We start from the raw sequence: 12,899 nt of genomic DNA, 5'->3' as shown, positions 1-12,899 counted from the left end.
ATTAAAATCGTAATGCAATAACTCTGTAGACTTGTCAGTGATGCCAGATCGGGGGAAATTTCCGACATCTTGGGAAATTTGCGCCTCGAAAATTCGAAAGGTGGAAAAGGGAAATCGAACTGAAAATTCGAAAGGTGGAAAAGGGAAATCGAACTGAAAATTCGAAAGGTGGAAAAGGGAAATCGAACTGAAAATTCTCGAAATCTAGAAAGTTAGCAAAATCTACTAACTTCGCGATATCTAGAAAATTAGCGAAATCTAGAAAATTCAAAAAATCTAGAAAATTAGCGAAATCTAAGGAAATTCGAGGCAATCTTGTTTTGGTATTTTATTTAAACCTTTTAAGATCTGAACTGAAAAATGAAACAATATTAGAGATTAATTATGGGGTATAATGGGGTACATAGTCAAATATTGTGAATAAAGATGGCGCTTTATTTTCTATCATAGAGGACTACAGGGATAATTAATTGGAAAGTAATGAAAACCTTTCTTCCTCAGAGTTCCTTATGTAATTTTTTTATGTTAATATGAATGTCTCTCGGGTTTTGGAAAACTAGGGAATTTTTCGTCCAAATAGTGAAATTTCATTTTTGCGATCTGGCATCACCGTGTACACTAGACAGTGCTATTTTAGAGCAGAAGAGGTAAAAAAATGACAATAGGTCAAAAGGCAATTTGAATTGTCTGCGACGAGCAGTTCTTGTAAGTGGTCTTAGCCCAGGATTTATCAGAGAGTACCCGAGGTGTTTATCGCCGATATTGTTCAAAGTCGGTCGTAATGAGACATGAAATTTCCCAAAAGGAGACATTGCACTAACCATTCGATTTGCCATGGCAACCGAAAATGGTTTTGACCACTTTAGAGCTCGGCGAAACAGATAAATTACCGCAAAAATTTCAATTAAATGTTTATTCGTGGATATTATCCAGACTAAAAAGCAATTTAAATAATAGATTTTTCGGATAATTTGTGGATAAATGTGTGTTTTGGATAAAAATAAATAAAGTGATTCATTCTTATCCGCCGAGCTCTAGACCACTTAAAACAAAAAATTATTTTGGAACCAAAACACGTACCTGCTCTTTAGTATCTTTCAACTGAGGTCTACCGTTTGTTTCAATCGGAATGCCCAGCTCTTGCAACATTTTCAACCGGTTTTCGCTCTGAAACAATAGGCGAGTGCGTTCATTATACGATTAGAGTATCAAATATCAAAATATCGAAATGTGTTCCAAGTACAGGGTTGCAGGGTAACCACATAATATTTTAAAATCCTTTAAAGGAATTATAGGATATTTATTAGGTAAATATAACAAGAAAAATGGAAGGGAAAAGGAAAATATAGGAACTATATTAGGATAAAAAAAGGAAGAAATGGGATAAAATTATTTATACAATAAGAGAAAACGGTTCTCAAAATTATTCGAAGGGGGTATAACCTTGAAAATAAAGTTGATAACCGAAAATATTAAATTAATTAAAAGCAAGAACCATCTTCATTATTACATTATTGATTAAAAATATCAACTTTTCGAAAAAAAGCGAATAGCTAAGGGTATAATATCAACTATTTTCATTTCTTCAATCTTCAGACTTTCCAGTTAAAATATAGGCTATTATAGGACAAAAAGGAAAGACGTTAAATTATAGGAGATAATAGGAAATATAGGAGCTATTTTCACCCTAAGGTTGGAAAAAAACAGGCCTTTCTTAAAAAAATCCAGTTTGGATAAAAATGGTTGTAACCAATGGTGTAAACCGGTTAAAACCCCTAATAAAAAATGCTCAAATTGCTTATTCACCGATTTAAAAATTACGTTCTTGCCCGACAGTACCTTTACATTGTGAGGTATAGCAGGCTTATTTACCCGCTTATATACCCTAACATGGCGGCGTATATTCACGTGAGAAATGAATTTTAAGATCCTCCAATTGAGTCGACGTAGCAGACGACCAAAAGTAAAGGTTAAGTTTTGGAATAATATTGACCGAATTTAAATTGACCTTTTAGCGCGCGACACTACTACTACTGTAATAAGGCTGTTTGCCCGAGACATGTAACATGTCTCGGGCAAACAGCCTTATTTATTCGCATTTTTTACCATAACAACACGCGCGAAAACAATTTTAAAAGCCATCAATTCTGCATTTTTTAATTGAAATAAATAGTATTTCAAATTTTCAATATTTCTAATTCAATTCTCAATATTTTTTTAATTAAAGAAAAGTGGTTTTAACCATGGATTATTAAACCAGTCTGACTGGTTCTTGGCAACCCTGTCCAAGTAGCGACTCGACCCTGAACCAGCCAGAAGAGTGGAAATTGGAGCTCTGTCCGGTGGAATTTCTTATCAGCGCTGGAACAACATTTCCGGCCTCCTTACTTCTTGTTTCATTTGCTCCATCAGCTTCCTTTTCTGCGCCCTCAGCCTGTCCACTTCTTCAGCTGTCTGAGCATTTTTGATGCCGGACATCTCCAGAAGGGCCAAATGGGCGTCTTTCTCGCTAATAGCCGCGCTTATTGCTTCTTGCCTAACAAAGAAAGATAACGTTCTCTTTTTACGTGAGAATTACCGGACGCCATCTACGCCTCAACTTCTCACATTTATCTCGAAAGGGCCGAAAAAACGCCACGAAGATTTCACCGTTACAGCCTTACACCTAGGAGCAACAAACACAAGGAGAACGCAGCTAGCCTTTAAAGCAAGTGTCGACTCGACGTGAAATAGCTCTTTTTTCAACAGATGTCGCTAGCGTTAAATACAAAACAAGATGCTTAAGCCAAATTTTGACCCAAAAGGCGGGACATAAAAGTACCCTTCGCGTTGATTGTCTCGTTTGTAAATTTGACGAGAACTTAAATTATAGTAATTTTTAACAATATATTTTATATGGGATATATAATTATGGTTAAAGTCTACTAAGTAGAGTATAATTTGTCTAATTATAATGCTATTCAATGGTTTTCTGACGACGTTATTGTTTCGCTATTTTGAATTTAGCTTCCTTTGCCATTAATAGATGGCACCACGCTTTCCAGTCAATTCGTTTTTTCGAAGAAACGGATAGATTCACTGCCATCTCTAATAACAAGGTCCTTATCATACTACAGGTGGCAATGATAGAGCCGACTGTTGCTTTAAACACGCTAAAGCAGTGTTGTGTACAAATTTCATTGGACGAATCTATACGCTGAACGTTTTACGGAAAGGGGGAAGACAAATTACCAACTGTACACAAGAAAATGCACAACTTCCGACGGGTTGCGTTCTCCTAGCGTGTTGTGCTGTGTTTTTTGCTCCTAGCTTACACTTTACCTAACACCACCCAAGATAATGTTTACTAATAGGTGTTTCCAGTCCATAAAATAAAACGATAAAAAATTAAACGTATAAAATGTTTTTCTTCGCGTCACGAGCTAAAGCTTTTCAGTGCTTTATTGGCACGCGCGTTTCGCACGTGGACTTCAAATTTCAAAATCTTTATCGACTTCAGCGCGTGCTCTCTATCTTCAACAACATTTACACGTGACCTCCCGTATTTTAAAAAAACACCTATAAAATATAGTAATAGTATTTATTCATTCAGTTGTTTTTACGACGATATACCTTGGTTTCCCTGACATTTCCCGTAATATTTCCAGACTTTCTAGGTCCGTATGAAGCCCTGACCTTTTCCCTGATATTTCAAGTTTTCCAGGTCCGTATGAAGCCATGACCTTTCCCTTATTTTGCTAGTTTTCCCGGGTCTGTATGAATCCCTGACCTTTGGCCTGATATATCTAGTTTTTCAGGTCCGTATGAATCTCTGACTTTTCCCCCTGATATTTCCAGATATATGTAAGTGTTTTTATTTTCTTTGCTGTGTAATGTTTAAAGGGAATAAAACTTCAGGTATTTGATGGGGAACATTAACGTTTGCAGCTCTGGCCACTCTTGCCTTTGGCTTTAAAAATGTTTGGCGCCACTGTACAGGGAAATTTGAAAAATTGAAGGGGTCTTCCATAAAGATTGCTTTGCAGGTTATATTCCTTTTAATATATCACGTGAAAGTTGTATTCCCATTAAAGCCCCTCGAGACATCGGGACCGTTGGCGCGTGCCTAGTGCTCTCATTTAGTAAACCACCACTTGTTCCAGCGAATATCTTGAAATGTTATCATGTGACAGCCGATTTCCTGTGGGGCAACCTACCAAGGGGAACTGTCATTTGCTTAAGCAGGTGCTCACTCGTATATTTATCGGGACATTATAAATAACAGGTAATCTCGAGAAGTCACATTGACCTGGTTTGTCTACGTATAGTTAATCAACAATTACTTTGAATTGGAAAGAGTGATTTGTAAAAGATTTCGTACTTTAAATCAAATAGATTTTCGATGTTTTTCTTTTGCTCGGACCGGATCTTGGAGGCTTTATCTTCCAAATACTTGACTCTGTCTTGGAAACCAGTACAGTTCGGACACAAGCCTTTCTTTTTGGCCTCTTCAAAGTTATCAACCACTGCTCGCAGCTCATTCAGCTGGTTTTGGGAAAACACCGTTAACACTTTATCAAACGCTTCTTAGACCTAGGAGCAAAAACACAGCACTGCCCACACAAGGAGAACGCAACCCGTCAAAAGTCACGCGTTTGATTGTGTACATTTTTCATTGGTTAGACGCTTTAGCGCCTGCTGCCGTCGGAAGGGGAAAATTCGGAAATTGTCTTCCCCCCTCCCGTAAAACGTTCAGCGTAAAGGCTCGTCCAATGAAATTTATACACAACACTGCCTTAGCGTGTTTAAAGGCTAGCTGCGTTGTCCTTGCGCGTGTTGCTCCTAGCTCTTTGGGTAAGGAGGTCACTTTGGTCGTGAGGACTTACTCTCTCCAAGGTGAGCCTGTGATCGGCTTCCTTTTGCGCAACGGTGATCTCGCACTGAGCGGTGATGTGTACGCTCTCTCTCAAGGCTTCCTCCAGCTCCTCAATTCGCTCCATCTGATCGTCAACCAGTTCCTGAGGATGTGGCGTCACAGCGCAAGTGGGAGTTAGGGGTTCGTCGTCGATGATTGGTTCCCGCAGGCGGAGGCAGTCACGAAACGACGCCAGGTCAAAAAACGTGGTGAAAACGAAACGTTTCCGGCCATTGCGAAGTGTGTGGTTCATCCCCGGATTTACGGCGCATCCAGAGACAGCGTTGCGCGCCACAAACAGTTGCGAGACCAAATCGGAATCACAGAAAAAGAAAGCGACGGGAAAGGGTGGGGCCAAAGGAGTCGAAGGAACGGGGGAAGGGTGCGACAGAAAATAAAACCAAAATAAACCCAAAAGAAAACGGAACCAAAGAACTAAAATAAAAGCCCAGCAAAACGTAAAGAAAAATATCAATTAATTACTCTGATTTAAGAATGGGGTTTTTTTCGCGCAGTTACAGCTTGGATTACTAGTATTATTATTTTCTTATACGCGCCGTATACTTTTGTTTTAACGATTTTGGCAAAGACACTATGACGGACCGATCTAAACGATGCCACGTACGAAAACCTCGACCATTTTAAACTACTGGAGCTTCGAAACGTTTCACTACTGAGTTAAATTCGTCCTATTTCGAAATATTTAGTTTTTTTTTGTTACAATGGAAATTGTTTTTGTATAATCACTGCAAAAACGACACGGCACACTATAATTATTTTTTATAACTTTGTTTTCGTTCAAATAATGGATTATTTTTGTAAGAACCAAATGAAATTTTGGTAACGAGTAGGAAAGACGTCTGTCGCGTTGCAAAACAACGAAATAGAAGTCCGCATTTTAGATAATGGATTTTTGGTTTTCCCTAAAATTGTAATTTTTTTAAATTGTTTTGGCGAGCTTCTTAAAAGAAGCTGGAGAAGAAGCTAGCAGGGCCCGACTGCGGCTGACCCCCGGCCGGCCCCGGCTGAATCCCGACCCCAAATCCAATCAAATCAAACAAACGGAAATCAGGCGATAAAACGTCAAATAATAATAAAATGGGTTAGTGGAGGGAAATCAATTTAAGATGTTAGAAACAGCTTCGCTTTGTGACAATACCAACAAATATTACACTCGGTTTAAAAGTATCTACGAATTGAACTGGAAATTAAAGAATTATAAAAAATGGGAACAAATGGAAAATTTCGTCTAATAAGGAGGCTTAAAGCTTTTACAAAACTTAAAGGAAAAGTCCAGGTTGGGTATAACTTGGGTCTATTTGAAAGATCATGGTTAAATAAACTCAAAAATATCAGTCGTAAAATTGTATCTTTTTTTAATGATGGGAAATTAATTTTTAAACCAGCCAAATTTACCGCCAAGCGATCTGCCATTTTTTGTTTCGGGGTGACGTTTTAGGACTTTAATCACGCGCTGTTCGCGCTATAACAGACTTTAACAGCGCTCTGTTCCCCGCGCGCGCTTGCTCCGCGTGCGGTCTGCGGAGGGAAGATAAAAGAAAATGGCAGCTCGCTTGGCGGGTAAATTTGGCTCGTTTAAAAATTAATTTCTCGTCATTAAAAAAAGATACAATTTTACGACTGATATTTTTGAGTATATTTAAACATGATCTTTCAAATAGACCCAAGTTTTACCCAACCTGGACTTTTCCTTTAACAAGTTACTCGGACCAATTCGTAGCTTGCTCGTAGCGTCGTAGGCATACGTCGTAACAGGAATCCATACATCTACTTGGAATGCTTATAGCGACAGATTTTGGTCTCGATGTGGCTGACAGTTTTTTTGATGTCACTATGTTAACTTAACAAACAACAACGTGAGAATGGAGCGAGCGTAAATGAGGTTTTTTATCTCGTAGGCGGGGCCAAAGCCGTCAGAGTGATCTTACCGTCCGCGATAAAGCAGGATAAGCATTCTAAGTAGAAGTATGGATTCCTGGTTGTAGCTAAGCCCCGCCTTGAAACGGTCGCCATGAAATTAATTTCACGTCACAGATCACGAGACCAAACATCACACGATCCGGCGAAATAATCAAGTGACCGCGCCATGGGCATCTTAACGTCATGGCCCACCTATACACAAGCAAGCTACGAATAGATCATCGAGAATAAAATGAAGAAATTAATAACATATTTTATTCGTTTTCCGTTGCTACGAAACGAAATTTTCTATTGTCATTACGGTTTGTTAGTCGCGTGCCAGATAACCGCGCAGTTCTGATGAGCCCCAAAATCATTCCAAATTTCATTTTATTTTATTTAAGTAGAGTTATTTGGTAGAAGTAACTCGGTATGTGTTGTAATTTTTTCTATTCTTCTCGGGTTTTATTTATTTTCCCTCCTTACATGATGAACTTTTCCACATTTTTATCATTTCTTAAAAACATCTACTAGGTAGTTATTGAAGCGAATGAATACCATAGGCATCGTTTAAGAAAAGTATTTTTCACGTGATGAAATTGATATTCAAATTGACAATGCCACTGTTTGATTACTACAGAGATCCTAGGTAAATTTATTTACATATAAAATTTCATTCATTACTACGCCTAAAACGATGACGAAAATTTTTATCTAAAATTCGCTTCAATAAGTAGTTTAGTTGAAACTATAATCATGATTTTAGTTTTTTTAAGAAGAACAGTTCCACTCATTTCTATTGTGCTAACAGGTCTTCCTGCTTGGTCAATATGTTCAACCATAAGTGTATAATATTGTTACATAAGTGTGACACTTCATATTCTTCACATGCAAATGTTTTACTAAGAGCTATTCACAGACTGGATTACGGGCTTTGTCACCGTTAGCGCCTAGCTAGGGGGAGATTTTCTTCTTGTGATGACGTCACTTCGTTGCTAGCTCTCAGTAAAATATTAGCCAAAGTGACAAACTTATATAATAATATTATACACTTATGGTTCAACCCAATACTCGACCAATCAGAAGACGATAAATTGAAGGTTAATGAATTCAGTGTTTGATAATAAAAAAATCTGATTAGTTTTAATGTGACTAAATCAAATAAATACTGAATAGTTTACAACGGTTCCATTAGGCTACGATACATGCTTGGGCTCGTTTATCGACGGAGTTCATAGTGTTGTTCAAAATTTCAATTGAAATATCACGAAAGGCATTAATTATTGTTCCTTGTTGGCATGATAACCAATCTTACAGAAATCAGGTTCAATTCATTTACCTTCGATTTCTCGACTTCTGATTGGTCAAATTTGGTCAATTCAAAGTTACTTATAATAATATGGCGAGCAACAACTTTCTAATTGAAACCAAATCCGTAAACCCAACGGTCCTCGAGATAGTTTTTGCATGACCTTGATGACATTGTTCAAGGTCATTCAATTTTACTCTAGTCCCCCTGCATGACGAATGTTCAATAGAAATTTAAAATAAAAAAAAACGTTTTCCAGTTATTTATTATTTTTGTTTTTTTAGTGGTCATCCTGTGTCGAAAATAGCCTAAGCCAATGTTATTTCGGAAAATTACCACCTACTTTAAATTTCTAATTAGTAATTTTAGTAATGCAAGGTTGACAAATAAGAACATGAAAACATTGTATGAATAATCGTAGTTTCAATCAAATGTATTCTGAAATTTCATACTCTTGAGGTAAAATATCTAAAACTAAAATCTTTTCTTTTCTAATCTAAAAAATGTCAGAGCCTCGATAGAATACTTGGAGACTATCAGGAAGATAGTGAGAACTGCGAATGAAGGAAGGCATACCTGAGCTTTGGCGGCGTCCTTGTTCACTTCCGTTTCTCTCCTTCTGGCCTCGTCCAACATTTGAGCACTTCTAGTTTTCTCGGACTGTTGGCTTCTTTTCACGCTGTTTAGTTTCCCGTCTTTCTCTTTCAGTTGGCTGCAACAAGAAAAACATATACGCAACACATTCAACATGCGCCACACGGAACAGATTTAGTATATGGAAGCGATGCATCAATATGATATTGTATCTGTTCCATATGTGGCACTTTGCAGACGTTGCATTGGTTAAATATAATAAATTTATTCCATACAATATAGAACAGATGGAACATACGCAATATTTGCCACATATGGAACAAACGAGACATTTTCCACATATGGAACATACGCCACATATGAAACATACGAGACATTTGCCACATACGCAACATACGCCACATATGAAACATACGCAACATTTGCCACATATGAAACATACGCAACATTTTCCACATATGTAACATACGCAACATTTGCCCCATATGCAACCGATACAATACGTGCAATAGATGAAGCATATGCAACATACGTCAAACCAAATCCCAACCCAAACTATTTGAGGCTTACTCTTGTAGTTCTTTAATTTGCTTATTGAGCAAGAATTTGTCTTCTTCCATGCCAGACATGATCTGTAAGAGGCGTTCCAGTTCGGCCTGTTGTTGCTGCGACTGCTGCGGCTGCTTCTGCTCGGCTTTCATTTGGGCCAATTCCTTCTCTCGCTCCGCTTGCGTCTTCTCCACTTTGGCGCAGTGCTCCTTCAACTGATTCAACTGGATCATCAAAGCGTCGTTGTTTCCAGCCGCCGCCTGAGAGGACGCAAAAAAGATCATCTCAGGTTATCTTTGGATCTCAATTACGAAACGTGCTATATTGTTAAATGCTGTTGCACGCCTTTAACAAATTAGATTAAAAACTATGGCAGGATGTAGTTCAAAGGAAGTACACTTGTGGCGCTGACATACAACGCCAAAGGTAAGAGATTCATGGTCACCGTGCACTTTGAACAGATTCTGCAACCTGGTTATACTCAGTCACTTTTAACCCTTTAACTCAATGCAAATATGCTTGGTTTTGTTGTTTGAAAACATTTTGTTTGCAGTAAAACTTTAACTTTATTTGATTCAAGAACTTGTAAAGTCTGGGATACCTTTAAAGAAATTATAATCATTGCAAGTCAAGCTTCCGACAATACTCACTCGTGGTGTGACAATCTAGAACGTAGTAGAAAATACTGCCCACAACGATAGTTCTATACACCTCCCAACAGGATGAGGAATTGGGATTTTCTACTACTTTCTAGACTGTCGCGCCACAAGTGAGTATTGATGGAAGCTTGACCTTCCCGGCGAGGAGTATACACTTCTGATTTGGAAAACTATTTAGAGCTTGGAGTTCTAGCCTAAACATCCCGTTGGAGTGTTGTCCGAACTCATTTTAATGTTTTGGTACGTATACTCGTGGAGGCTTATATTTTAAGTCGTCCTTAAATCCATAATTTAGAACTAACTGGATTGAATTGAAGAGAGTTGTTCCTAATGAAAAATAATGAACCCCTTAGGTCAATCAGTGCAATAGCCTAATTTCCGCAAGTCTTTGCTACACGGATAAAAGAGGTTTTCTAGTTTGAGCTATAATGGCACCTTAAATATTAAAGAAGCAGAAGGAATCTTAAGTCCTTTCATTATTCAATATCTAAATATTATTTATAGAACAATGTCTCCCGCGGCAATCGGATTCCTATAAATTATTCTAAAGTCTTAAGGTCTCATAGCTTCAAATAATAGAAAAGCTTAAGTGAAATATTTAATGCGTGTTCGAGGACGTTCGAATTTCACGATTTGGCCGCTTGGTTGACTTTAAGGATGAAAATTCTATACCACATCATGCAATATTACCAAGCGTGTACGCAGAACTAAACAACTCGCTCCGATATTTTTAACATATTGATTTAAAAATCCAACTAAGTACCTTCTTAAAAGGCACTTTCTCGAAAGCAGAAACCTCGCAGCCATGTGACTACGGACCCAAATTATTTAAGTTTAAGTTCTAACGTGTCTTACGCAAGGAATAATTTTTCTTAACAGATCCTAGAAAACTTCTATAATTCGATATTTGAACCTAATATCTATAACTATAAGTCTTAAAGTTTGTCCTTTTATTTATTTATTTGTATGTCATGTTCCTAAAAACTCGAGAACGGTTAGCTCTAGAGCTTTGAAATTTTGACTCAATGTTTAGGGACTGATTTCCAACTAAACGCGCCTAATTCCAAATACCTGACATGGTTATTTTTCTAATTCAATTTTACTCATAATTCAATTTTATTTTACTCGACTTTGGATTTTCGCCTCTTTGCTTCCCTTATCTCCTCTCTTGAGTTCTTTGCGCCCGTCCCGACCTTTAAACTTTTAACCGGGTTAGTGTGAAATTCGTAGAAGGGGAGTTAGTGTGAAAGAAAGGGACTTCGTAGAAGGGGAGGTTTAGTTGGGATTTTTAAGTAGTTCAGGACTTTTTGCTACGCGTGTTGCGTTTTTGCATGGATTAAATAACCTTACAGGGATAGATTTGCTCCAGACGTACCCTGGTGGCCAGAATTGTCAACGACCGGAGACCACGATTGAATATTTCAATTTCAAATGTAATAAAACAAACCGTTGGAAAAATATTAAATTCGCCAAAAGCCGCCGCGAGATGGCAACGTGTCAATAAATCTTATTCCGTATTTGTATCGGTAAAGGGGGTAAAATTGAGGGAACGGCAAAATATCTGGCAGCCTCGTTTGAAACAAACATCTTCAACTCGTACTATAGTAAAATGTGTTAGAGAGAACTATCCCTGTAAGGTTTTTGCTACAGCGTTTACCTTTCTTACGTACAAATCAGATCTAATTCATTAAAATTAAGACCCCGGGCGAAGCCGGGTATTATAGCTAGTAGCTCCTATAAATCAAGATTTTTTTAATTCCATAATTTAGATTTTTTTAGTTCCATAATTTATAGATTTTTTTATGACATAATATCAATTTATTTTTGGGGTCTATTAGCATGGAGCGCAAACTGCGTAAAATTTCCTTAAGTACCCATAGAAGAGTGCAGCTTTTTCTGAGTGTAAAATGAGAATTGGAAATGAAATTGCTACCCCTAATTTCCAAAAACCTTTTACTCCCTTTAAGGATCTCAGTATAATAAAAACCCTTTATAAGTGTGCTAGATAAAAGGGATTTTGCATATTTAAATTTTGGCAGTGATTCTTTCTTTTCAACTAATCTCACAAAGGAAGTCGATCCTTCAAAAAGGAGGAAGTCAATAATATGACTTCTCCTTTTCCTCTCTTCGGGTCTCTTACTTCGTGTAGTTGCTTCTCCATTTGATCCATTTTCTCTTTCCTCTTCTTGAGTTTCTTTTCGAGGTCTTCCAGCGAGCGGTGTCTCTCTTCCATCTGCTTCTGCATGGCGATCAATTCCGGAGGCGGTTCTTTCGGACCCTGCTTCGACTGCTGCTGAAGCTTCCTAATCTCCGTCTGCATTTCATTAACACATAAAATAAAGATGCGTTAATTTTTTAGATCAAAACTGTGGGGCTCGAAGATCGCATTAACGCCTAATGTGTCAACTAAATCTGACTTCATAAATAATTTAATTAATTTATGTTAAAATGTATTCAAAAGAGGTTTATGATAAGAAAATTACCCGAATTTTTCCGTTTGGACAAACATCGTATTTCGCGGGTGGAAATTCAAAATTAGGACACTGAGTTATATTTGTACGCAAAGCTGGGTTAAATTAAATGTGGTTGGATAGTCTGTGAGAACCAGCGTTACAGACAGAACTCCATTCGAGACTTCGAGTGCGCTAGTTACGTTTAGATGTTTAATTATTTAATATATACCGCAAATAAACGTTAATAATTGTAACGTTACTAACAGTTAAGAGTTTTTGCAGAACTACGCGTGATGTAATTTAAGGTAATTATTCATCCACTGTAGGACGCCAGGTAAGCTTTCAAATAATTGAAAATAGTGTTTTTGTTAAGTGACAAATGAGGTCGGACTCGTTTCCGCATAAACATGACGGCGTCTAAGTCACCTTAAATTGATAGTTAAACCCTTTTAAATGTTTACGCTCTAAACATTCCCTCCCACCTAGGGGTGTCTGGCAAACAAGCTCTTTAAAAATCTATT

General features: G+C 37.6%; 1 protein-coding gene across 3 annotated transcripts in view; it reads right to left on the bottom strand.

Moving 5' to 3' along the window:
- Positions 1-12,899, bottom strand: part of brp (ELKS/RAB6-interacting/CAST family member bruchpilot) — a 181,599-nt gene that overhangs the window by 4,862 nt on the left and 163,838 nt on the right. Inside the window, exons 9-15 of one of the 3 annotated variants that reach the window (XM_090180409.1) lie at positions 12,066-12,239; positions 9,288-9,526; positions 8,700-8,835; positions 4,866-4,997; positions 4,361-4,524; positions 2,389-2,536; positions 1,081-1,167 (exon numbers count right to left, since the gene is read on the bottom strand). In XM_090180409.1, the coding sequence (XP_090036535.1) occupies positions 1,081-1,167; positions 2,389-2,536; positions 4,361-4,524; positions 4,866-4,997; positions 8,700-8,835; positions 9,288-9,526; positions 12,066-12,239 (1,080 nt within the window). The other 2 variants (XM_090180410.1, XM_090180411.1) reach the window with 2 other exon arrangements.

This window comes from Leiobunum rupestre, chromosome 1 (assembly GCF_980474605.1).
Source record: "Leiobunum rupestre chromosome 1, qqLeiRupe1.1.hap1, whole genome shotgun sequence".
In the NCBI taxonomy this organism is placed as follows: Eukaryota; Metazoa; Arthropoda; class Arachnida; order Opiliones; family Sclerosomatidae; genus Leiobunum; species Leiobunum rupestre.
This window is presented reverse-complemented; position numbering and strand designations above follow the sequence as displayed.